The 27,642-nt window shown below is 41.3% G+C and overlaps 1 protein-coding gene across 1 annotated transcript in view; it reads right to left on the reverse strand.

The window, feature by feature from the left end:
• MYO1D (myosin ID) overlaps positions 1-27,642 on the reverse strand; it is a 315,887-nt gene that overhangs the window by 128,848 nt on the left and 159,397 nt on the right. The window contains exon 19 of the mRNA XM_011992864.1: positions 26,990-27,103. Within this exon, the coding sequence (XP_011848254.1) occupies positions 26,990-27,103 (114 nt within the window). The remainder of the gene's footprint in view (positions 1-26,989; positions 27,104-27,642) is intronic.

Below are 27,642 nucleotides of genomic sequence, written 5' to 3' on the forward strand. Positions count from 1 at the left end.
AAGAAGAAGAAGAAGAAAGAAGAGGAAGAAATTACAAGAGAAAAAACGTTTGTAATTGTAATTTCATATTAATGAAATGCATAATTTTTTTTAAGATGGGGTCTAGCTGTATTGCCCAGGCTGGAGGGCAGTGGCACAATCTCGGCTCACTGCAGCCTCTATCTCCCAGGCTCAAGCAATCTTCCCACCCAGCCTCCCACGTAGCTGGGACCACAGGTGCATGTCACCACGCCTGGCTAGTTTTTGTATTTTTAGTAGAGACAGGGTTTTGTTGTGTTGCCCAGGCTGTCATGAATTCCTGAGCTCAAGCGATCCTCCCACCTCAGCCTCCTGTAATACCACCAGTTTATGACAGGTATAATAAACCTGTTTTTAATTTTATTTTAAATTTTAATTTAATTACTGGTGTAACAAACACCAGTTTATTACAGGTGTAAGCCACTGCACCAGGCCTGAAATGCATGATTTTATAGGAAAATATAAATTAGTAAAATTGACTTAAAGAAAGATAAAACAATTAATTTCTATTTATAACTAGCAAAAAGTTTTTTTTATATTATCAGAAAAACACTCTCCTACTTCTTACTAGGCACAGGTTATGTTATAGGCCCAGGTAATTTCTATCATACTTAAACGCTCTACAATATGGAAAAAGATAGAAACCATACTGACTCATTTTATTTATCCCGCTAACATAACCTGCTGAATCTCTCTCACACACAAAAACACACCCAGAAATCAATGTAACTTACAAATAGATGCAAAATCCAAAATAATTAACAAACTGGATACAACAAAATAAACACCATGACCATGAGAGAGAGTATATTCACAAGTGTAAGGGTGGTTCACTGTAAGAAATACCCCAACATAGGCCGGGCACAGTGGCTCACGCCTGCAATCCCAGCACTTTTGGAGGCCAAGGCGGGCAGATCATGAGGTCAGGAGATCGAGATCATCCTGGCCAACATGGTGAAACTCCGTCTCTACTAAAAATACAAAAATTAGCTGGGCGTGGTGGTGTGTGCCTGTAATCCCAGCTACTCGGGAGGCTGGGGCAGGAGAATCGCATGAACCAGGAAGGTGGAGGTTGCAGTGAGCCGAGATAGCGCCACTGCACTCCAGCCTGGGCGACAGAGCAAGACTCCATCTCAAAAAAAAAAAAAAAAAAAAAAAATACCTCAGTTTATTAATAGGTCACATTTATGTGTTATCTGTGTGCTTGTCCAACTGGAATGATCTCCTTGGGGTCAGGCTCGGTGGCTTTCACTTTTTTGAGCCAAGTATGAAGTTTTGTATTTGTATTGTTTTTATTTTACAGTATACCATGGTATATAAAACAGTACTTCATTTTATAGTAAGACGGTAAACACTCAAATGTATTTACTGCTATTTCATCACTATAATAATCAGTTTTATTTATTTATTTATTTATTTATTTTTTACTCTGGAGCATCTTTGTTCCAAACTTCCTCCCAGTAGCAGCTGCTCCACAATCTTCTCTCCTGGAGAATCTCTCCTCTTCTTTGGTTACTGCTCTCTACATACACCTCTAAAAGACTTCATTCTTGGTATTCCCTCCACCTCCCTGCCCTTCCACACCCCTGCCCCCGACACCCCATCCAAAGCTATGCCTGACACACAAAGAACTTTCATGAAATTGTAGCGGTCACTTCATTTCTTCAGGTGTTTGCTTGTATTTTGACATAGACACTTGGCTTTTCGGATGTCCTATTCAACTTCTGTTCTCTGATTAGACTGCAGAGATAATGTTTATGCTCTTTTGATCTCAATTAACAAATTGATTTGGCTGCTCTTTGATGGAGAACATTCTGTTCATTCTGTTTTCCATTCAGAAACTTGGAAGACAGTTTGCTCTGGCTTTTTGCAGGACACCTGATGACTTTCTTTTCACCCTTCTCTGTTCTGTTCATCTGTCTCTCCTAATCTCCCTCCTTCTCCCTTCCCAGTTCCCCATCTCTTGTTCTCTCCTTACTCCTCAACTAGCTATAACTTAGGAAGCTCAGCTGTGTGGGCTCATGATGGAAATAATGGAAGCTGTGGCATAACTGAGAGTTTATCCCTTTATAAGCAAGTATCTCTTGAAAGCAACAAATTGCTTGAGCCAAGAGCCCTCATGCAAGCAGGCTGATGGTCTTAAGATGCCATGCCGTGAGGCAGCCAAACCTCTCAGAGGGGACGTGTGCAGGTGCTCTGGTCACAGTCCTGGGGCCAGACAAGTGAGTGTATGAGGGCTCCAGTGATTCCGACTCTCATTTATCAAGTAACCCCCAACTTTGAATCTTCCTAACGGAGGCCCTAGACATTGTGGAGCAGAGGCATGCTGGCCTCACAGCGCTTCTTTCAAATTCTTTACCAACAGAATCCAAGAACATAATAAAGTAGCGGTCGTTTCATTCCACTAAGTCTGGGATGGATTGTTATACAGCAATAGTAATTGGAATAAAAATTTGTAACAGGAGTGGGGTGCTCCTGTAACATAATCCCAAATAGTTGGCACTGGCTTTGGGAAGTGGGTGGAAGCTGGAAAGGTCCTCAGAGACTGCTGGGGGAACCATGGCAGGCCTTTAAGAGGGGTCAGTGAGGGCCTGAGGAAAACAGGGAAAAGATTACTCCCAGCCAGAGGAAAGGGAGAAAGGGGACCTTGGTCGTTAAACAGGAGAAAATTTGACAACCCTGTTGCCTATGAGAAGGCAGAAAACAGAAAAAGTACCCAACCAATGTGATGATCTAGATAAGGAGATTTCTAGACAGAATACTGAAAGTGCCATCTGGCTTCTTCTTGCTGTCTATGAAAAAAACGTGAGAGGAGAGAGAGGACCTTAATAAAGAACTGTTCTGCTCTCATGTAAAAATTAGAGGAAATATAAAGAAGCCTGCAATTGCAGGGCTTGAAAATAAAACTGTTTCTTATTCCCAGCTTCTCCAGATGGCAAATGATTCTCAAATTAAGAAATGGTTTCAGGGCAATGGATCGAATCCAGAGTGGGATTGTAAAATCCTTTGTTAAAACCTCAGAAAGATCTAAGGCATTCATAGTATCTTCCAGACAGCTAAATGAGGCTCTAAAGATCTTTAGGGCATGCCTTACAAATTCTATCCCTTAAACAACAGGGCTCCTGAATCTTAAGGGTCTTGTCCCACAATAGCTCACGAGGAGCCCAAGGTATGGGAGAGTTTATTTTGCAGAGATTTGTGGATGTGATTTTGTCTAATGGAGTGGTTACAAATTGATACACAGTGAATCCACCAAAATTTCAAAGGACTGGACTGAAAGCAACATAGGCATGGCAAAATGCATGCTCTGCACCCTGCTCTGCACCCTGCCCCCAACCTTTTGTGGACAGGAAGCAGCTAAGAAAGCTACTTAGTTGCAAACACAGAAGGTCAGTGAGTGTTTTGTGACCCCCATTCCCCTCCTCTTTGAATAGAAGTGTTGGGGGGGGGAGGTATCCCATCCCTAGATCACCATTGCTGATGGGTGCGGGACAGATTACTTTTCCTTTTAGTTGGTCTTCAGATTGCAGGAACTCTACTTAAGGAAGGGCGCCTGGATTGAATTAGATGAAATCCTGGCCCTTGACCTTAAACCTGGTATTACAAGGAGATGAGACTTCTGGGACATCTTGCGAGTGGGTAAACACATTCTATTTTATTTTACTTCATTTTTTCGAGTCGGGGTCTCACTCTGTTGCCCAGGCTGGAGTGTGGTGGTACAATGATGGCTCAGACCTTGGGCTCCTGGGCTCAAGCAATCCTCTGCCTCAGCCTCCCAAGCAGCTGGGACTACAGGCATGTGCCACCACATCCAATTAATTAAAAACACTTTTTTTTTTTTTTGGTAGAAATGAGGGCTTCCTGTGTTGCCCAGACTGGTCTTGAACTCCAGGCCTCAAGTGGCCCTCCCGCTTTGACTGGTAAGTGCATTTTAAGTCAGAGTAATGAAAATAATTTTTAACCAGCAGGTAGAAAGTGGAGGACTTAAAACAAGTTTGCAAAACTTTTGACACTCCTCCCATAGAAAGATAGGGGTCTATGTCCCCATCCCTTGAATCTAGGCTTACCGTATGACTGGCTTTTGACCAATAAAATGCAACAGAATTGGAGCTGTGTGACTTCTGAGGCCTGCTCATAAAAGGCAATGCAGCTTCTGCGTTGTTCAATGGGACATTCATGTTTTGAGCGCTAAGTCAGCTCATAGAAGTCCAACTACCAGCCAGTCGTGGTGGCTCATGCCTGTAATCCCAGCACGTTGGGTGAATCACCTGAGGCTGGGTGTTCAAGACCAAGCTCGCCAACGTGGCTGTTGCTATTAAAAATACAAAAATTAGCTGGGCATAGTAGCGCATGCCTATAGTCCCAGCCATTCTGGAGGCTGAGGCACGAGAATTGCTTGAACCCGGGAGGCAGAGGTTGCACCGAGCTGAGATCACGCCACTGTACTGTAGCCTGGGTGACAGAGCAGACTGTCTCAAAAAAAGTTAATAAAAACAATAAAGAAGTCTGACTACCTTGAGGCCACCATGTTGTGAGGAAGCCAAGCATCTCCAAAAGGCCTCATAAGGCTCTCCAGTCAGCAGTCTCAGTCTCTGAGTCCTCCCCACTGAGGTGTCTGTCACCTCGGTGGACATGCCTTCAAATGATTCCAGCCCCAGCCCTTAAGTCACCCCTAGCCTTTAAGTCTTCCCAGCTGAGGCCTCAGATACTGCAGAGCAGAGAGAAGCCACCTGCTTTGCCCCCCCCCCTTTTTTTTTTTTTTGAGACGGAGTTTCGCTGTTGTCTGTTGTTGGCCTGGGCTGGAGTGCAGTGGCACGATCTTGGCTCACTGCAATGTCTGCCTCCCGGGTTCCAGCAGTCCTTCTGCCTCAGCCTCCTAAGCAGCTGAGATCACAGGCCCCTGCCACCACGCTCAGCTAATTTTTATATTTCTAGTAGAGATGGGGTTTCACCATGTTGGCCAGGCTGGTCTCGAACTCTTGGCCTTAGGTGATCCACCCGCTTCAGCCTCCCAAAGTGCTGGGATTAAAGGCGTGAGCCACTGCTCCCAGCCCGCCTATTCTGAATCACTGACCTAAGAAGATATGACCATAACAGAGAGAAACCTTAATTTTGTAAATGCATCAGGGAAAGAATGCATAGGTTGGGATAACTAAGAATTAATTCCTTCACAAACAGTCACTTTCAAAATTTTTTTGTTATTATTTTAACACATCAAATAAACAGTAAAAATACCACATTTATAAATATTTTCCCACTTCATGAAACAGAATAAAATTCTCTTCCTTTCTCAGGGATTCAGAGTTGTTAATGGTGAATGTTAATTAGTAAGTATGCTTAAAACAGATGCATCTTCAGGGCTACTAGGCTCTCTGTGACTGTACGCCTGGATCACATGATCCAAACATCATACCAGTATGTGTGAGCCACATGCTGTTTTAATGGTAAAACAAAACCTATTTCTACAAAACATGAGCCTTGAGCAGTAATGAAAAACTGTCTTGAAACCAGTATAATCGACTTTATTCCCAAGTGCCTGTTGTGAGCCTAGTACTATTGATCAACATTATTCAGGTCAAGGAAAATAATTGTAATCAACTGATTAAAAGGGCTAAGTTTATATCATTGATTGACAAGGGCTTTCAACCCTTGATTTTAACAGCTTGATGAAAGCCACTCCACAAAACTCTTCAATAAGTTTCCAACACCAATTCACCTCACTGCACTGAATAAATAAAACATCTCCACATTCAGCTTCAACTTCTTCCCAATATTCCACATCCTGACAGGGATCAAGGGCACCATCAAGAAGAACATTTATAACCCACATAATGTTCTCATCACAATGGATTTTGTACTTAACAAAATTAAATACAAATTCCTCTAGAGAATGACACACAGGAAGTTGGGCCTCCCAAAGCCTCCTCCATTAATTAATTAATTAATTAATTTTTTCTTTTTTTTTTTTTTTTGAGATGGAGTCTTGCTCTGTCACCCAGGCTGGAGTGCAATGGCATGATCTTGGCTCACCGCAACCTCCACCTCCTGGGTTTAAGTGATTCTCCTGCCTCAGCCTCCCGAGTAGCTGGGATTACAGGCGACTGCCACCACACCTGGCTAATTTTTGTGTTTTTAGTAGAGACAAGGTTTCACCATGTTGGCCAGGCTGGTCTCGAACTCCTGACTTCAAGTGGTTCACCTGCCTCGGCCTCCCAAAGTGCTGGGATTACAGGCGTGAGTCACGGTGCCTCGCAACTCCATTAATTTAAATGGTTGGTTATTTTTCCCTTTTGTTGCAAGAACCTTGTTTGTAGCAAGCAAATTTGGCTTTTTCACATTTACATTAAATATCAAATTCCTTACTGGAAAGGTGTTTAGAACCTACTAGGTTCATGGGTATCAGCCAAATGGGCAACTGTCTTCTTTTTGTTAAAATCTAAGACAGGCCAGGTATTGCCTGAATATCTGGCAGTTTGAGTTCCTGGGCTCATCTTGTAACCTGGAGTTCAGTAGTTTCACGAAAAATTCAATTTTAATTCCAAACAGACTGCTCTCAGGACATAGCTCAAGAAATCACTTCAACCAGTTTTTAATACCAAGCCATCTAGTGGAACTGAACTAAATCTCTGAGTCTTCCTATTCTTTCAGTTTTCATATATTGCAACCATCAGTATGCCTGCCTGTAAGAGACTGACTTCCTTTTAATTACTGCTTCAGATTTATTGTTTCGGGCTGGGGAAGGAGATAATCAGATTCATCACAAGGGTACATAAAGCAAGACAAATGGCCCAAGAAGGTGCCCCTTTGGAAAGAACATACAAAGTTTAGAACACAAACTCTGTCCCATCTATTTTGACTCTGTCTCACCTATTTGGGAGGTATAAACATCCTCCCATTTGCCTTCTGATTATGGTTCATTTGGACCAGTGGCTCTCAACCATGGCTGTGTATGACAATCACAGGGAAGACTGTGATACATTTGGTCTGGTTTGTGCTGGGCATCTGCAGTTTGTAAAAGCTCCCCAAGTGATTCAAATCACACGTAACCACTGATTTAGGTAAAACTACTAAATAATTGGGTCCTGGATAGTCAAATTATTATTTTACAAAGCTAATTGTTTTACTAATTGAATCAAGCTCTATATTATGTATTTTAAATTTATTTTTTTCTCTCTCTTAAAATACCAACTTAATTAAGTTGCTTTCCTTATTAGTCTTTAATTGAATTTTTTTTGCCTTACAAATTAATGACCCTCTTGATGCAAAATAAAAAAAGATTATTCACTCATCATTTTAGGCTTATTTTCCTTATCCCATTCTGAGTCAGTGTACACTAACAACTATTTTAGATATGATGACTGATTTCTTATTGTATCCTGGTCATTTTGGATATTGTGTTATGAGACTCTGGATCTTACTTAAATCTTCTCTTTTAGCAGGCTTCCACTAAAAGTGGGCCAGGAGCAGAAGGGGAGGACAAATGTTTTACTGCTGGATGGGAGTGGAAATCCAGGCCCCTCAACATGGCTTCCATTGACACAGCTCTTGTGGGGAGTAGGACAAGTGCCTCATAGCCTCCAGGAGGGGGTAGAAACCTAGGCATGTCCTTCTGCTTCCACTGACATACTGAGAGGGGTTGGGTACCTCATTACCCGCAGGCTGGTTCCCCACTGAGCCTCCTCGACACCACCCCAACAGGGAAGGGTCAGGAAAGGGGTACCTCTTTACTGCCAGGTGAGGGTGGAGGGCTAGGCTTCTCACTAGGCCTTTGCTGATGAGAGCTGGAGGTACCCATATTTTCCCCCTGGTGCTTTTCTGGAGAAGGGTGCTTATTGTCAAAAATGATTCTGTTTTGCTAGGCTACCCCTTTCCTGTACTTTTGGCAAGAGAGAGCAGGCTCTTCTCTGTGCCTGCTGGTGCTTCTGGATGTTCTTCTGGATGGCGGGCTTCTCCAGCAGCCAGTCTGGCATAGAAAGGAGGCAAAAAGAAAAGCCAGGGAATCCCTCCCTGCCAAGTTCCTCCGGAGTCCTGAGGTCCCTAGCTGGTCCACTTTCTCTCTCCAGCATTCAGAAGCTCCTTACATTTGTTTTATGATATAATGTCTAGGGTTTTTAGCTGTATTTAGTGAGACAGGAAGGGAGAAATGCATCTCTTCCATTTTGTTCAGAACTGGAAGGCCCAACTTCTTATTCTAGACAATGCCCCAAACAAATCAGAAATGTAGTTTCACCTTCGAGGGTTTCTGATGTAGGGGAGGAGCCGGAAGCAAACAACACAGGCTGGACAATGGGAACGACAGTTGGAGAGAAGAGACTGCAAGTTTCCCTCTTTAAAATGCTGATAATTCTCAAACGTGCATGTCACGCTTAGACCTTTCTCTGGAGCTTCAGAAGGGCATTTCTGCCTGTCTAGGGAAAGCACAAACAGGAGTCTCCTGGAGAGCCCACGGGGACTACATATTTGACCTGGACAAAATGACACTCATCACCTTACCCTTACTACTCTTTTTTCTCAGGGCCATATCTCAATAAAGTGCCACCAGCCATACCACCTCCCAAGCCCAAAAGAGAATGCTTCAATTTCCCCAACTCATCCATTCTCACCTGGGAGGCAGCACAGGCTCTGGAGCCACACTGCCTGGGCTCCAATTTTGGCACTACCTCCTACTGACTTTATGTCTTCAGATAAGCCCTATCAATGCTCCGTGCCTCAGTTTCTTCACCTTCAAGTGGGGTTTCATCCTCACAGGGAAGATGAAAAAATTATCTAAAGTAATACAGGTAGAAAATTAAACTAGTGCCTGGTTCATAGAAAATATTCCAAAAAATGTTAACCTTAATTAAGAATAACTCAGAAACCGCTTACATCTTGTCTCTTCTCTCCATTTCTGGTGTCACTTTATCTGTTGAGATTATTCCAAGAACCACTGAAATGGTATTTATTTCACCAGCCTCTTGTCACTTCGGTATATATTTGTAATGCTGTCAGAATTAGCTTCCTAAGAACACAAACCTCATCATGCCACTTAAAAGTGGTTGCTCTGCATTGTTAATAGCAGTGGAGCACACACTCCTTTTAAGAATCTGAAAAAAGCTACGAGAGCCCAGTGCAAACATGCACAAGTATTTGCATATACACGTTGAGTATACCTTGTCCAAAGTGCTTAGAACCAGAAATGTTTTAGAGTTTGCATTTTATTCAGATTTTGGAATAGGTGCATATATATAACGAGATATCTTGGGGATGGAACCCAAGTCTAAACATGACATTCATCTATGTTTCCTATAAATCTTATATACATAACCTGAAAGTAATTTTATTTTTCCCTTGGGGACATCGAATAAGCTGTGCTGTGTGCCTGCGTTTTCACTGCAACCTGTCACATGCGGTCAGATGTGGAATTTTTCGCTTGTGGTGTCATACGGGTGCTCCAAAATTTTGGAATTTGGAGCGTTTTGGATTTTGGATTACGGATGCTCAACCTGTTCATATGAGCCTCCTCAAACGTTTCCTTGTCCTGAAAAGCCATTTCTGCCATCTTCTGCACCCTCATAGAACTTCATGCTCACCTCTGCTTTTGCATTTAACAAGCTGCATTGTGATTATTTTTGTTTGCATTTGCCTCTCCCACTAAACGACAAGCAGAAGCTGCATCTTCTTGTCTTTATTTCCCTACTACCTACCAGGCAGGTGGTAGATGATAGAATTTATTGAATGTGTGAAAGCCAGAGTAAAAGCTATGGATGGATTCAAAAGGTTCTCCCTGCTTAGGAGACTGATGGTTCCCGTGTGTTCCTTATCAAAGCCAACCCTTAATCACAGCCTTAAAAGCTTCATTCTTACTGGTTACCTTGCAGATACTTTCCCCTTTCTCTCCTCATACCCCTCCCCGCGCTCTTGTCTACGGCTTCCAAATCCATGTCTCTGCTCAAGAACTGAATGTCTGTAACCTCTCATATGTTTAAACCCTAATCCCCAGTGTGATGGTATTTGGAGGTGGGGCCTATGGGAGGTAATTAGGTTATGAGGGTGGAGCCCTCATGCTGGGATCAGTGTCTCTATAAGAAAAGACAGGCCAGAACCTGCTTCCTCCTTTCTTCCCCATGTGAGGATACAATGAGAAGGCAGTCAGTCCTCTGTGAACTGAAAGGAAAGCCCTCACCAGAGCTCAAACATGCTGGCACCCTGATCTTGGACTTCCAGCCAGACTGGGAAAATAAATTCCTGTTGTTGAAGCCATGCGGTCTGTGGTTTCTTGTTACAGCACCCCATGCTAAGACAGTCTCCATCCTAGGTTGCTCTTTGACTGTGTGTTGGGCCTTGCCTCAATGAAGCCCATCTGAGACTGAACTTTCGCACACTCTGCTACCACATCCCTGCTTCTTTTCCTGTATTTCCTATCTTGGTGAGTCACCAGCACCAAGGCCTGTTGTTCTAGCACATAAACAGGTCTTGAACCCATCTCCCCCTCTTTATGGTCCTTGCTTGAGTTCAGGTCCTTGTAATTTCTGAAGTAGCATCTTAACTACTTTTCCTGTCACCAGTCTTGACCTCTCCAGCTCAACCATCAACACTCATTTATTGAACACCTACTGTATGGCAGGCAGTGTTCTGGGAACAAGAGAGCCCCCGACCATTCTCCCATGGAGTCTATGTTCTAATGGGGGTGTGGGGGAGCCAGACTGTAAAGAACTCTAATAATGTGACAGGTGGTGATGTGGCCTATGAAGAAGAATAAAGTATGTAAAGGCATACAGAGGGATAAGATGGAGTTGAGGGTATCATTCTGAACAAGTCTTTTAAAGTTATAATTGGGCAGATGCCTGAATGAAGTGAGGAAGCCATTCAGTTATCTGGAAGAACACTCCAGGGGAATGAAAACTGAGAGCAAAGATTAGACAGTGAGGGCACTGAAAGCTGACTTCATCCGACTCTGATTTCTACAGGCACGGGATTGTCAGTTTGCAAGGGGGCAAAGAGCAGTTTCTAATTATGGAGCATTTGACTATGTGATAAGAACGATGCTGAGGACTTCCCTCGCATTATTTCATACACTTCATTTTGGGCCTCAACACTCAACTGAGATGGGTGCTACTGTTAAAATGGGGCATGAATTCAACAACCACCCATCTGCTTCCAAATATCCTAACACCTGTGTTGCCAGACCCCACTGGGGTGTGATTTTTCTTTTGTCCTTTACCATTTATAGTGTAATGATCTTTAAATGCAATGTAAGGTATTTTTACAACTCAACAAGCTTTGTGAAAGGCTATTAGAGGGGATGGTAAGGGCGGATATCAGAGGTGGCTCCCAAGAAGCAGAATGGCTGCTCCCTCAATAGGAGCCAAAGTAGTAGTTCAGCTAACTCAGGAGAGAGGACCCTAAGCCTGTCAATTTTACTTGCTCCCAGTAGATATGCCTCTAACCATGGCACACTGTAAAGAGGTCTATGCTTAGATATGATTACAATAAAATGAAACCCTTGTAATGTTTATTATATTTAAAAAATTCAGATTCCTCCTGTAGTGCAAAACTTCATCATAACAATTCTGTGTAAAGAAAGTTTGTTCTGGACCTTAGCCAATAACAAAAGAACCAAACTCATTTATTTAATGGCTACAGTCCAGGACCAGTACAGGTCACCTCCCAGTGGTGTGTGTGTGGTGGTGGCGGGGGTGGGGGGTTGTTGCCAAGTGAGACAATATATGCAGATGTCCACTATGAGGAATGAAAATCATCAAATATAAGATGATTTCTTTATCTTATGCTCCTCTTGTTTAAGGAAAATCTTTTGATGAGACTGTCCTCAAACATTAAACCATGGTCAGTGACTTAAAGACAATTTACTTTTTGATACAGATACGGGATCATGAGGCTTTCTAGAAAACACACACTCTCTCCAACTCTGTCTTAGTCCATTTAGGTGGCTATGACAAAATACCATAAACTGGTGGCTTATAAACCACAGAGATTGACTCCTCACAGTTCTGGAAGCTAGAAGTCCGAGATGAGGGTGCTGGTGGCCCTCGTCTAGGTTGCAGACTACCAACTTCTCGTAGTCTCCTCACATGGCAAGAGGGCGAGGGTCTCTCTGGGGCCTCTTGTATAAGGTCGATAATCCCGTGATGAGGGTAGAAACCTCCCAAAGGTCTCATCTCCGAATTCCATCACCTTGGGGGTTAGGATTTTGACACAGGAATTTTTGGGGAACACATTCAGACCTTAGCACTTTGTGTGTCTCTGTCTCTCTCTCACACACATATACATAAGTGATTAAAAAAAAAACTCTAATGGCAGAATTGAATTTGGGGGCAAGTCCAACTTTTAACAGATGTTTCCAAGAAGTAGCCAAAACAACAAAAGTGAAAAAATTTGGGGAACAGAATAGTTAGATAAGTGGTTCTCATCTCTGGCTGCATAGTGCAGTCACCTAGGGAGCTGTATTTTATTTTTTCTTTAATTTTTTTTTTTTATGTGTGTTGACAGGGTCTTGCTATGTTGCCCAGGCTGGTATTGAACTCCTGGGCTCAAGTGGTCCTCCCACTTTGGCTTCCCACAGTGCTGGGATTATAGGTGTTAACCATTGCGCCTGGCAGGCCTGGAGAGCTTTAACACATGCTGATGCCTAGGTCTACCAGCAGAGATTTGATTTCATTGATCTGGAGTATGACCTGGGTATCAGAAATTTTAGGAACTCTCCAGGTCATTCTAATGTGCAGCTAAAGTTGAGAACCCCTGAGTTAGACTATCAACATACTAACACTTTTTATTTGGCTTTAAAAGTGAAAACTAAATAAAATAAAAATCAGATCTTCTAAATAGCAGGTTAACAGTAAAACCACTATATTTTTCCTGGTCTTCTTGAGACTGTAGTACCTTTTCTTCTTTGAGGAGGCAGGATTGCAATTGAAAGAAACAAACAGTACAAATAAAAGTATAATGTGACAGCTCTCTTCAAAGGTGCTGTTTTTTTCTCCCTTAAAAGAAATGAAGACATTTTCTTTTTCTTGTTTTGCTTTTATATATACACATATGTGTGTATATACATATATATATATATTTTTTTCTTTTTTCTTTTTCTTTGAGATAGAGTCTTGCTCTTGTTGCCCAGGCTGGAGTGCAATGTTGTGATCTTGGCTCACTGCAACCTCCACCTCCCGGGTTCGAGCGATTCTCTTGCCTCAGCCTCCTGAGTAGCTGGGATTACAGGCACGTGCCACTATATCCAGCTAATTTTTGTATTTTTAGTAGAGATGGGGTTTCACCATGTTGGCCAGGCTGGTCTTGAACTCCTGGACTCAAGTGATCTGCCTGCCTCGGCCTCCCAAAATGTTGGGATTACAGGCGTGAGCCACCGTGCCCAGCCTTTTTTTGTATCCTAATGACATACCTTTGGAGCTCCTGATATGCAGACCAGGGCCAATACACACATTCTCATCTTGATTATTCAGTTTCCTGCGGGCCTACAAGTCACTAATCCTCAAAAGGTTAAGACGAACTATTTTAGAAAACTATTATTAATGTAAGAAAGACTTACATAGATAAATAAAGAAAATGAGTGAGAGAAAGAGAGCAACTTTGGCAATTAAGTTAGGTAGAAAGATACCTAATTTTGTGGCTACCTCTGGCTTTGAGATTAGAAGAACCTGCACTGAAACATTGCACTAGTGGTCAACTTCTCTGAGAATTTATTTCTTCCTCTATAAAATGAGACTTCCTGCCCAGGATTCTTACAATCATTGAGATATAGTCTAGTTAAATCATTTAAGAAACACCTGGCATGACACATGCGATGAATGTTAGTTCTGTTATTTCTTTCCTCTTAAAACAGGATTTTTTTTTTTTTTTAAATAGGGTCTTGCTCTATTGCCTAGGCTAGAGTGCAATGGTGTGATCTTGGCTCCCTGCAACCTCCACCTCCTGGGCTCAAGCAATTGTCCTTCCTCAGCCTCCTGAGTAGCTGGGACTACTGGCTAATTTTTGTATTTTTTGTAGAGATGGGGTTTCACTATGCTGCCCAGGCTGGTCTTGAACTCCTGAGTTCAGGTGATCTGCCTGCCTCAGCTTCCCAAAGTGCTGGGGTTACAGGTGTGAGCCACTGCTCTGGGCCCCAAATAGGATTTTAGTTTCATGTGTCATCTGTCAAAGGGAGGGGCAGGTGCAGATGGCTGCTGGAACTGGCCTAGGTCAAACACACTTGAGATTAAGGGCTAGGTCACAAACACAAAGGGTGAAGCCCAGCTCCACTCCTGGTGAGCTCTGTGACCTGGGCAGATTGCTTCACCTTTCTGAGCACCAGTTTTCTCTTGACAGCAAGGTATTACTGTGCTGTGCATCTACGGGGCTGCCACAGTGAGCAACCTAGGCACTGTGCCGACGGGCTGGTGGCTTCCCTGCCTCTCCCACGGGTCCACAAGGCTTGTAGGCAGAGGCTATGTGATGTATGCTTGCACTGCCAGTGCCTGCCAAATGCACAGCACATGGGAGGTGCTCCGAAATGTTTACTGAATAAAAGAGAGCTCTGATAAAGACAGCTGTCTAAAGAAAGCCTATTATTGCCTCAGCTTAGCGACATCTATTTCTGCAAATGTAGAGATTTAAAAAATATATACATCTCCGTGTATGGCTTTGTTTTAAAGCCATCTTGCTTCTAGCAATCTGACCTCTGGATAAATTAAGGTGGTACCGTACTAATTTGCTTACATTTTAGTTCTTAAAAGGCATTGTGTTTCTTTAACAAGATAGCTTTTTAAAGGAGTCGTAAATTGGTCCTAGTGGTTGGTGCTTTCAGACATTGCTTTGAGACATCTTTTACATATGAAATTGAATTTCCAAGTACAGTACTGATGAAAATGGACTCTACTTTGTGCCCAAAAGCAGTGACTTTTGATATTATAAATCGGTTTGCTTATTAGTCAGATTTTTGCACATGTAAGGAAAAACACATTTAAAAAAAACAGTTTGCTTAGTAGTGTTTGTCATAAGCAGCTGTCTCTAACCAGCATAACAAAAGGCGTTTGCTTCTGAACACATGTCAGGAAAACCATCAATAGGGGAGCTCTGAAATTCTGACTTCTTTCTCTCTTATTAACAAAAAAAAGAGAGAGGATGTGGCTTAGTCGTCACATTTCTTAGAAGTATTTTAAAAACCACGTGGCTCACTCAAATCCAATAATAAAGTCATTGAGTGCTAAAAATAAATGATAAGAGGCAGGGGAAAGATTGTTTCATTGCCAATGCCACCGGAATAAGAAAAAAATTTCTTGAAAAATTAAACTGAAACTTTGACACCTGTATTTTTCTAAATTTCTCTATAATATAGACATTACTTTCTTTCTAAGAAGAGAGGTTTCCAAATATCTAATTTTGCTAAGTGACTCTCTTTGTTATAACACGCGGAACTATAAACATTGCGCAAGATGTTCAAAATAATACGGCTCCCAGGACTGCTGAGAATTAATTAGGAAGGTAAATTTATTACCTAAATAAATTAATAAAGCTGAGTGCCACTCAGGGTCTGACATTAAGGGATTATATACTTTCCATTAAAGAGAACTAATAAATATAGTTTAAAGGATTGAGGGAGGGCCGAGGGAGTGAGCAGGCTAGCGCACACCAGCACAGGCGGTGCCAGACGTCAGCTGACTGCCTCCATTGAGGTTACCATGGAAACCCCTTCCTTTGGGACACTGCCACGAGGGTAGGGTGCTTTAGAAATGGTGATGGGGCGCAGACCGGCGGGCGGATGGATTTCAGCAGGGTTCACCCTGTACACATTACAAGGACAATCCATCTTCCAAACGAAATGATATCTTTCCAGCAAGTCACGTCAAATAGAGCAATAAAGCATGAAGTCTGGCATAATTACAGTCCATTTACCTTTACAAAACAGTCACATCAGTTCAGATAATTGTCTCTTTTCTCTCCCCTGCTTGCTTCGTATTCTCCACAGAACTAAAGGAGGTATTTGTGTAATTAATTGGCTGCTTCCTTAGCCATCAAGCTCATACTGATAAAAAGGGACTATATCAAAACAACATTAATAGACAGATTCAAACATTCTTCAGACCAAACACTCAGGCAAAACTAACACGACTCAACAACAAAAGAAGGGTAAGAAGAATTCTAGCTGAGGTAAGGCTATATGTTTTGGTTTATGTGATCTCACTGAAAACTGGCGAACAGATTTTTTGTTTACGCAAATTAAACTCAATCTTGGCAACCCGTTCCATGGATGCTGGTTTGGGAGGACTAATGTCCACATGAACTCTAGTGGCCGAAGTGCATTTATTCAAGCAACATGCTTCAGCCACGGGGAGCAATCTTTCCCACCAATTTATACTGATCTCTAGCATGATTTTCAAAGAGATTGTGATCAAAGCTTTGGACACAACATTGCTAATTATATAGGCTATTTCTTGCTTCTGTTTTCCATATCAAGCCTCAGCAACCACAAGTTCTCCAGCTTCAAAAAACATTCAAATTCTAACGCTACTGTCCCTGTAAAAATTTTAACCTTTCTTAACAATTTTAGAACTAATGCTTTAATTCAATATTACATACAAATATAGCATAGTGACTCAAAGGGGATGACGCTAATTTGACAATAATGCAGATTCCAGTTGGCTGAAACCTTAACCTTAGTGTGCAATATTTATGCATAGAAAGGGGTCACCTGTAACTTAATGTTTCATGTTGTTTACAATTATATGACCATGCCATTTGTGAGAACAGTGTTTGCTGAAAAGAGACTCAAAAACCTATCACGATTTCCTGTTTTGATCTTTCCTGTGTGAGCGACTAGAACCATCATTAAATGGTAAATTGACTGAATAATTCTTGCTAATGGAAGAGGGGAAAAAAGTGCCAAATTCATCTTTTAATCATGTTTGCTTAGGCTTACATAAAGATCAAGCTTTGTTTCCTGAAAACAAACCAACTAATGACAAAGAGTGGAGAGATGGTTCTCATAAAGATTCACTGATAATGCAGTGTGTACTGAGTTATGTATTTTAGGATAAGAGAAAAATACATGATATAACTACATACCTATTAGAATGGCTAAAATAAAAAAAAAAGACACTCTCAAATACTGGTGAGGATGGGAAGTGACAGAAACTCTCATTCATTCCTGGTGGAAATGGAAAATGACACAGCAACTTTGGAAAATATTGGCAGTTTTTATAAAGCTAAATTTAGTCTTATTACAGGATTGAGCAATAGCACTCCTATTTACTCAATAGATTTAAAAACTTGTGTCCATACAAAAAACCTGCTTGCAAATGTTTATAGTAGCTTTATTCATAGTTGCCAAAAAGCGGAAGCAATCAAGATGTTCTTCAATAGGTGAATGGAGAAACAAATTATGGCACCTCCATATGATGAACTATTCCTTGACTAAAAAAAAAATGTGCCAACAAGCCATGGAAAGACATGGTGGAACCCTAAAGGCCTACTGCTAAGTGAAAGAAGCCAATCTGAAAAGGCTACAGTCTATATGATTCTAATTATATGACATTCTAGAAAAGGCACAACTGTAGAACAGTAAAATGATTAGTGGTTCCCGTGGGTTCAGGGGAAAGAGGGCAAGGAATGAACAGGTTACACACACAGGATCCTTAGAGCAGTGAAACTGTTCTGTGTGATACTGTAATGGTGGATACATGACACTATACATTTGCCAAAACCTACAGAACTCAACAGCATCAAGAGTGAATCTTTATGTGGGCAACTTAAAAAAAATTAGGAGGTTGGGGGATTTCAGGTAGGAATGCAAAATGTGACAAGACAATCTACCTATATTAAAAGGTATGGGCTAGGCACAGTGACTCATGCCTGTAATTCCAGCACTTGGGAAGCCAAGGCAGGTGGATCATGAGGTCCAGAGTTTAAGACCAGCCTGGCCAAGATGGTGAAACCCGTCTCTACTGAAAATACACAAAAATTAGCCGGGCATGGTGGCGGGCGCCTGTAATCCCAGCTACTTGGGAGACTGAGGCAGAGAATTGCTTGAACCCAGGAGGTGGAGGTTGCAGTGAGCCAAAATTGCGCCACTACACTCCAGCCTGGGCGACAGAGCGAGATTTCATCTCAAGAAAAAAAAAAGGTATGAAACAATCTCACTGAAGAGGGTGGGAGGAAAAGGTGCTGACCTAGGTAACTTTGGAAATGAGTGGAGTGTGTAAGACTAAAGGGAAAAGGAAGTACACATAGCACTGTACTCTATTTGATAAAGTTGTGCCTCACAGGGTACAGGTTAACAATTCTGATACTGCCATGCATGAATACTGGAAATGAACAATTAGGTAAATGGACAGTAGATGGTGCAAGCCAGATTTCTCACTTTTGGACAGCGAATTTAAAGCTAAGCAATGGGGGAAGGCTAGAATGATTAATGTGGTCATGGACTAGAGTGAGAGACATTAATATAAACATGTTTAACTTCATATAAAGGTGGTCACATATAAAAATATTTATAAATATGTGTATATACACAGATCATGCACATTAATTTCTGTGCTATGCCAGCTGAGAGGACCTGAAAGAAATGAATCCCCAGTAGCAACAAGCACATCTAGTACTCAGATCTGTTTCTTTCTTTCTTTTTCATTTTTCTTTTGTATAGATGGTGTCTATTTTGCCAAGGCTGGTCTCAAACTCCTGGGCTCAAGCAATCTTCCCATCTTGGCCTCCCAAAGTGCTGGGATTACAGACGTCCAGCCTAGTAATGTTCTAACACTGGATTAGGTGATCACTGCACAACTGCATAAATTACTAAAAATAACTACACCTTACAATGGGAAAATTTTATGGTATGTAAACACATTAGTTTGCTAGGGATGATATGACAAAGTATCACAGACTAGGTGGCTAAAACAACAGAAATTTATTTCCTTGAAGTTCTGGAGGCTGGAAGTCTAAAATTAAGATTAAGATGTTGGTAGAGTTGTTCTTTTTTTTTTTTTTTTCTGGAAATGGGGTCTTGCTCTGTTGCCCAGGCTGGAGTGCAGTGGTGCGATCTCGGCTCACTGCAAGCTCCGCCTCCTGGGTTCACACCATTCTCCTCCCTCAGCCTCCCAAGTAGCTGGGGCTACAGTTGCCTGCCACCACGCCCGGCTAATTTTTTTGTATTTTTAGTGGAGACGGGGTTTCACCGTGTTAGCCAGGATGATCTTGATCTCCTGACCTCATGATCTGCCTGCCTGGGCCTCCCAAAGTGCTGGGATTACAGGCGTGAGCCACCGCGCTCGGCCGGTAGAGTTGTTCTTCTGAAGGCTTCTCTCCTAGCCTTGTAGATGGCTGTCTTCTCTATGTCTTTACATGGCCTTCCCTCTGTACCTATGTTCTAATCTCCTTTGAGGCAGACACCAGTCTTACTGGATTAGGGCCCACTCTTATGATCCCACTTTAACTTAATTACCACTTTAAAGACTCTATCTCCAAATACAGTCACATTCTGAGGTACTGGGGGTTTGGACTCTGATATACAAATTTTGGGGGAACACAATTCAGTCTGTAACAGTGAATTATACCTCAAGAAAGCGGTTTTAAAAAGTCAATATGATGGGAAAAAAAAGGGTAGGGGTATGTGTGAATGGAGGTGCAGTGTGGACTAAAACGACCAGAGATGTAACTACCAAGTGCCATATGATGGAATAATTTTACTTCTAGATATGTAAATGTGAACCTACATAGAATTCTGTTATTAAAAAAACAGGTTTAAAAGGCAGTCTTTGGCCAGGTGTGGTGTGGCTCATGCCTGTAATTCCAGCACTTGGGGATCTGAGGCTGAGGCAGGAGGATTGGCTGAGGCCAGGAACTCCAGACCAGCTTGGGCAATGTAAGACCCCGTCTCTACAAAAATATTTTCAAAGTTTAGCCAAGAGTAGTGGTGTGCATCTGCAGTTCTAGCCACCTGGAAGGCTGAGGAGACAGGATTGCTTGATCCCAGGTGTTTAAGGCTGCAGTGAGTTATGATCGCGCAACTGCACTCCGGCCTGGGCAATAGAGCGAGAACCTGTCTCTCAAAAAAAAAAAAAAAAAAAAAAAAGAAAAAAAAAAGGCAGTCTGACCAACTGGGGAAATTTAAATATGTACTGAATATGAGATGATATTATAGAAATATTAATTTTTTTAGATAAGAAAATGGTATTGTGGTTATGAAGGAGAATGTCCTTATTCTTAGGAGATGCACACGTGTATTTCAAGGGTGAAGTGTCACAAGAGAGAAAGAGAAATAAAACACATAATGGCAAAAAGTAAGCCCTTAGTGAATATAGGTGTGGGGCACAAGGGTGTTCCCTGTACTATTCTCTCAAATTCTCTGTAAGTTTGAAATTTTTCATAATAAAAAGTTAGAGGGATAGAATTAGTAGTGAACTCTGAGGGAACAGAATGCTCTCAAGTTAGGAAAGATCTACTTATCAGAGATTTCCTTTATTCCCTTCCTTACTTGCTAACTGAAGTAGAAAATATATTCTCCTAAAGCTTGCACCCAATTATAGCTCCTTATAAGTGAGTGAGAAATGGTTAGTGTCTATCTCTGCTCCATAAAGTCTAGAATAACACATAACATAGATTTTAGAGTTTTTAAAGTTTGGCATGGAGGAGGCCAAGGAGTCTGGTTATAGCTCATTTCAAATAACAAATGACAAGCCCTCTTTTAATAAGGGTAGCAGACTGGAAACCTGGGGCTGAATGTGGCCTATAGACATGTTTATTTGGCTTGCAAGGCGTTTTAAAGTTAGTTCATAATACTTAACAATTAGGAGATTTTACATAAAATGCAGACTTCTGATTTTTCTAGGCAAATCCAAAGCTTTGGCCCACTGGATTCAGACATGGCCCAAACCTTCTGGAGCAGAGTGGCGGCTGCATATTTATATATATATAAATAGGCAAATAGGAAGCTGTCCTTTCTGGCAGAATTCCTTTTACCACCATCCCCGGCTCTTTTTCCCCTCGTATGGTTGTGGCAAATGAGAGTGCTATGTTGGGAAGAGGTAAGAGTGAAAGGAGGGTATCTGGGAATTTATTGTAATTTTTGGGTTCATAATACCTTTGTCCAACAGTAATCAAAACAGTAATTGGCACGAGGATATCTAACAGACCAATAGAACAGAGAATCCAGAGGCGGTTATGGACACTCGGTTTAAGACCAATATGGCACTGAAGAGCAACAGGGAAACATGATCTCCCCGCGTAGAACACAAAAGCACATGTACCACAAATTACTATTTATGTAGTAATTTAAAAACATACTACCAAACTACTCATGGCTTACAGAGGAACCCACAATGGAAATCACAAAATAATTAAAACTGAACAACAAAGGTAGTATCACACATGTGAAGTTCAGCTCAAGCCATTCTTAAATACAAATTTACAAATTCAATGAATTTTTAAGACTAAATTTAAAAACAAAACAGTTAAGCTCCCAACTAAAAAGGCTAGAAAAAGAACAACCTAAAGAATGAAGAAGGAAAAATAAGAGCAGAGGTAAATGATAAGATCACAAAATCAGTAAGAGAGACAGACCTACAGCAAAACTGATCTTGGAATAAATAAGAAAAAGTACATACAATCAATATTAGGAACACAAAGGGGTATATACCTATAGGTACAATGAAGAGCTCTTCACTCTAGTGTTTCACACACCCCTCTCTTTAAGTATGCTGAAATCTCCCCAGGCTTGAGTCATCATTTACCTAATTTGCTTCACTTTCCTCTTTACTTACATCCTCCTCTTATCCCCCTTCATAGATAGCTTGCTTTCTTCTTCTTTTTCTTCTCTTTCTCCTCCCATTTTTATTAGGGTATAACATGCATGCCCTAGAGTGCACAAATCTCAAGTAAACAGCTTGATGAGTTCTTACAAATGTATACATCTGTGAAACCCCCACCAGATCAAGCTATTACACATTTCCAGCCCCCACAGAAGGCTCCTTCCTCCCTGCTCATGTCTCTGTGTCTTTGCTGTTCCTTCTGTCTAAAATACTTTCCACCAAGTACACATATGGTTCATTCCTTACTTCCTTCAAGTCTTTGCTTAAATGTCAACTTCTCAGTGAGGCCTGGTCACCCTATTTAAAATTACACACCCCTCACACGTTCTATCTTCTTTCCTGATTTTATTTTTTTCACTTATCACCTTCTATGGACTACATCATGCATGTATGTATATACATATACACACATATACTTTTCCCCATTGGAATGTAAATTCCAAGACTGCAGAGATTTTGCCTGTTTTGATACCTCTGTGTTCCTAATATGTATGTGGCTCGCACATAATGAACACTTAGTAATTATCTGAATTGAATGGTTTAGTTATTGAGGGTGTGATCAGATGATCTGATGTATAACTGCCTAAAATCCCAAAGAAGGTAATTTCTAGACTGTCACTCTCTCTGACCCAGATGCAATTTAAAATCTCCCACCTCCTATCTACTTGAGGTCCTTTAAGTCTCTGTTCATTGCAACTCAAAACCTAGCAGGAAGAAATGAGCACCAGGATGCTGCAAAAAGCAACTCTCAAGAGGGGGTGTGCAATTGGCTGCAGCACCTTAACAAGGAGGGGCAAAGGAGGATCACTCCACCCAGTGTGGAAAGCCCGCAGTTCATGGTCTGCAGGGAGGAAGATGTTACTTAACCTATCACTGCTGACCCATGGGAGATGGCTGGTGTGCCGGTTAAAGTTAGTTGCTGATTTATAGAAGTTCAATGCATTTGGAGATGTAAGGATAGTGGAATTGGGTGGGTATTTTTTATAGTGCATTAGGAAAACAACAAATACTGGTCCCATAGTGCGTGGCTGGAGGGAGTTAAGGAAACAGAGGAACCACTTTCTGCTGAAAGCACTCATGAAGACTACGTTCAGGAATGATTAAACATACTGCCAAGTTGCAACAACAGCTGACATTTCACCCATCCTGGAGATTCACGAGCACAATTTTAGGTCCTGTTTGACAAAGACTGGGATGCTGGCAATTGGAGGGGGAGTAGCTGGGAAGAATCAAGGACCTAGGATGCCTGGCCAGCCTGGCCTATTTGAAGCACTTCTCTTCTGATGCTCCTTTCTGCTGGGAAAACTCAGTGACCCACCCCAATATTCAGCGTGATCTGTGACCAAGGTCCAAATGTGGCTTGGGCCTAAGGATGACAGTCATAAATAGTGGAGGGAGGAGGGATCAGTTATACCCCAAAATGAATAGTAGGAATTATCCATGCCATACCAGAAAAAGTAAGGAAAGACTATGCATAGATTTGCAAGCATTTGGCATGAACAAAAGTACCGATCTGGATCACCCAGCATTGGTTGCTATGGTGAGGCCCTATCTGAGGCACTGTGTTCAATATGTTACTGCAAGATGAAACTCTAATGGTTTGCTGAGTTGGCTGACTCAGACCTTAGCCTAAAGCTGACCCATGCTGTCTGGCAAGAAAGAAGTAACTGCGAGTAAGAAGACAGACAAAGAGAAAAAGAGAAAGAATGGTAGAAATGCAAAACTCAGGTTGTGGAGGAGGCTAAACGATAGCATGGTCCCTTAAAGCTGCCTTAAAACCTGAATGGTAGCATTTCCCGGCTTTCCATGGGATTCAATTCCCTTACTACCCTATGTACCTTCACTAAAATAAAAAATGAGGCCGGGTGTGGTGGCTCATGCCTGTAATCCCAGCGCTTTGAGAGGTCGAGGCGGGCAGATTACGAGGTGAGGAGTTCAAGACCAGCCTGGTGAAACCCCGTCTCTACTAAAAATACAAAAACAAACAAACAAACAACAAAAAAAATTAGCTGGGCACAGTGGCAGGCGCCTGTAATCTCAGTTCCTCGGGAAGCTAAGGCAGGAGAACTGCTTGAACTCGGGAGGTGGAGGTTGTAGTGAGCCAAGATGGCACCATTGCACTCCAGTCTGGGTGACAGAGCAAGACTCTGTCTCGAGCGAGGGGTGGGTGGCAAAGAAACATTACTTAAGAGAGAATGAGCTCACAGTCTGTCCTTGGAGCAGGAAAGGAATAACTAAAACAGGAAACTAGCCTCTATAGAAGGAGAAATGAAAGGTGGAGAATGAGAGAAGTGTGGATGCCCTTAGCTATGCCCTGTATGTTTTTATTGACTACTCTTATTTCTGAAAACTTTCCAATTTGATTTTGAACCATGATGCTCTCATAGTTTTTTCTTTCCTAGAATTTAAAAAGTATAGAACTGAAGGGAAATTAGAGCTCATTTAGTCCATTAAAAGAGAGATGAGAAAAATGGAGAACCATAAAGAAATTTCCTTTTTATTCCATTTCCTTCAGTGATTCTCTTTTTCCCACCATTTAACTGTGGATGTTTTTCAATAATCCACCCCCTTTCTCTCTCTTGACTCATAATTTCAGCCTCCAACTATACATGGGTCCACTCTTAAATTTTAAGTGATGAATTCTTTCCCCCTCTCTACGATTAGACTTCCAACTATCTACGGAAAGTATACTTGTAAGCTTCACCAAAACCTCAAACTCAATATGGTTAAAATTGAAATTACTTTCCTTCACCCCCTCCCAGCTTCTCCAACACTATTATTAGCATCATCATATCTTAAACTTTGTTTTAAATTTCAAAATATTTCAATCATACAGAAAAGTATAAATAATATAACAAATACTCATGCCCCTATCATCCATACTTAATATTTCGACATACTTGCTTCAGACTTAAAAACAATGATAGGTCTAGTTGGAAGTTCCCCATCACATCGAACTTGCTCCCTCTGAAAAGATGGCTGCCCTTCTGAAGTTAGTTCCACCCAGAAGCAGACCCTGAGACAAAGGCTGATGAGTATACAGAGTTGATTTGGGAGGTTCAGGGACACTGGCAAGGGAGTGGGGAGAGAAGGCAGCCACCACTGTCGGCAAGTTTACTCCTGCAGGGAAGCTCTAGGAAATGGTGTGAAACAGCCTGGAATTGTCTTTGCCAATGAGTGATGGAGATGGAGTATTTATACTCCACACCCATCACACAATGAGTGCGTAGGCACTTCTACCCCTCTGTGAGTGAGGGCAAAGTGGGTCTGGCAGCCTGAGGGCAGCTTTTTGACAAAGACACTGGCTGCTGGCAATTAGGCTGGTATGCACAAATATGGTATGGGAATACAAGACGGTATGGGCAGGGTGCTGACAGCATCTGCAACAGGGTGTATCCATCCCATTGACGTCTTACCTTTACTACAGTAGTTAAACATTGTTAGTTTTTATGATGTCATGATATTATTAAGAACAATTAACAATGATAATGATGAAGATAAAGGGAAACAGTGACTATAAGTACAAACCAGTTGACGTGAACAAGGGAAAACAACTTCGGTTCCAAGAGCTGTCTAACTATTTATTGAATTTATATCATGTGCCTGATGAATCTCCCCTTAATAGAAAGCAAAGAAAAGGAATAAAACACATACCACAATTAATATTTTTGGTTTCACACTTCTTTAGACTTTGACAAAATTTGATTTCCTGCCTCACCTACCTTCATCTCCTACTTCAAGACTGGAGGGTTATTAGGCTTAAACTGTGGCTGCAATAGAAGATTGTAAGTCTATATATAAGAAGACTATGTATAATCAAGAGTTTTAGGGCTGGGTGTGGTGGCTCATGCCTGTAATCCCAGCACTTTGGGAGACCACAGTGGGTGGATCACTTGAGGCCAGGAGTTTAAGACCAGCCTGGTCAACTAGGTGAAACCCCATCTCTACTAAAAATACAAAATACCTGGGCATGGTGGCGTGCGCCTATAATCCCAGCTACTCGGGAGGCAGAGGCACAAGAATCACTTGAACCTGGGAGGTGGAGGTTGCAGTGAGCTGAGATGGTGCCACTGCACTCCAGCCTGGGGGACAGAGTGAGACTGTCTAAAAAATAAATAAAACAAAATAAAATAAAAAAGAGTGTCTTATAATATCATTTTAGCCTTAGTTGCAATCTATTGGCCTTTCTATTGAAAGGAAAAAAGGTATGTGTGTGAGGGGGTTGGGTGAAGGGTGCATAGTGAAGACAGATCTCCACCCCATAGTCTAAATCATTCTAAAGCATTCAGCAAAGCCAGGAATAGTTTGTCTTCCTTGTACCTTATACCTAAAAGGACCCCTGACTTAGCAAAATAAAACTGTAAAACAATATGTTTCCTATTGCCTCTTGCAGCAACCAAAAGGATTTAAAATAATCTCTAAGTAATACTCCTCATAGTTCCCAGTATTAGACAAACACGGTCTTCCTTCTTCAAGAACTAACAGAGGAAAATCACGTGACACATGAAAAGATCCCATATTCCGGTAGGATCTTTCCGAAGAATCAGAATAAACAGTCACTTGTAAAGCAGACTCTGTTAAGAAGGACAAATTACAAACAAACAAACAAATAAACAAACTCGTATTGAGATTCAAGGAGATACCCACAAAATTTCATATTTCAAATGAAAAATGATGATGAAATTAGAAAACCATATGGTTATAGTGAACAATAAAGTGGACTTACACCAGATATCACACAATCAACAACTAAATATGCATCAAATATATGGTGAAGAGAATTCTGGAAGCAGCATACATTTTACATTTAAAAGAGAAAAAGTAATATTTTAAGTAATCCCCTACCGATTTTCTACCTAATTCCATTTCCATATAAAAACAAACCTTATGAAAACAAATAAGAAAATGCATTATACACCAGTGCACTTAAGCAGTGGATCAGGAATAGAGAAAGATCACAAAGAATCCGTAGTCCTTACACTTTAAAAAACGTCTGCATTTATCTCTTGGAAACTTTGGATCCTCCTTTTAGAAAACTGTACATTTCTACAAAACATATGACACATAAAATTTCAGGAATTCATGGGCATCCTAAAGCTCCAAAGAGCTTCAGTCTATTGACCTATTAGTGGTCCATGAGCACCAGGTTAAGAATCTTTATCCAGAGAGAAGCACAGAGGACTTACATTGTATAGAGGGATAGTCTTCATCACCTTGTACTGTTTAGTGGGATCCATTTTATATAGGTGACGGTCAGTGACAAAAATTGCTCTGTCTTCCACCTTACTAAATCGATTTACCTGTAAGAGAACAAACCAGTAAATCATAGTATCTCATCAATAATGAAATCAAGTTGGCTGATTGTGAAGACAAATTCTTTAATAGATATGAACCATGTATGGCCACTCTACTGGATGCAATAAGGATTTAAAAGGAGTAGTTGTGTCCAGATTTGTGGAATTTGGCAATTGAAATTTTACAACTGAACATGGAAAACAAGAAAACCATAGAATTAAAGGACTGAACATATGTAACTCAGACACTATCAAGTAAGTAAAAAGGCAAATCCAGAGAATGGGAGAAAAACTTTGAAAATCATACATCTGAAAAGGGACTTGTATCTGGACTATGTAAAGAACTAATAGAAATCAATAACTAAAAGGCAAATAACCCAATTATACAAAGAAATAATATGAAGCCCTTGGTTATAATAAGAATCTCAGACTAGTATATAGGGATGAGACAGATAGGAAACTAATAAGTAAAAATAATTTCATATAATGATATAAAGAAAATAAACTAGATAATGAGATTGGGAGAAATTTTGTGTGTGTGTGTG

Source organism: Mandrillus leucophaeus, unplaced genomic scaffold (genome assembly GCF_000951045.1).
Source record: "Mandrillus leucophaeus isolate KB7577 unplaced genomic scaffold, Mleu.le_1.0 Scaffold419, whole genome shotgun sequence".
NCBI lineage: Eukaryota > Metazoa > Chordata > Mammalia > Primates > Cercopithecidae > Mandrillus > Mandrillus leucophaeus.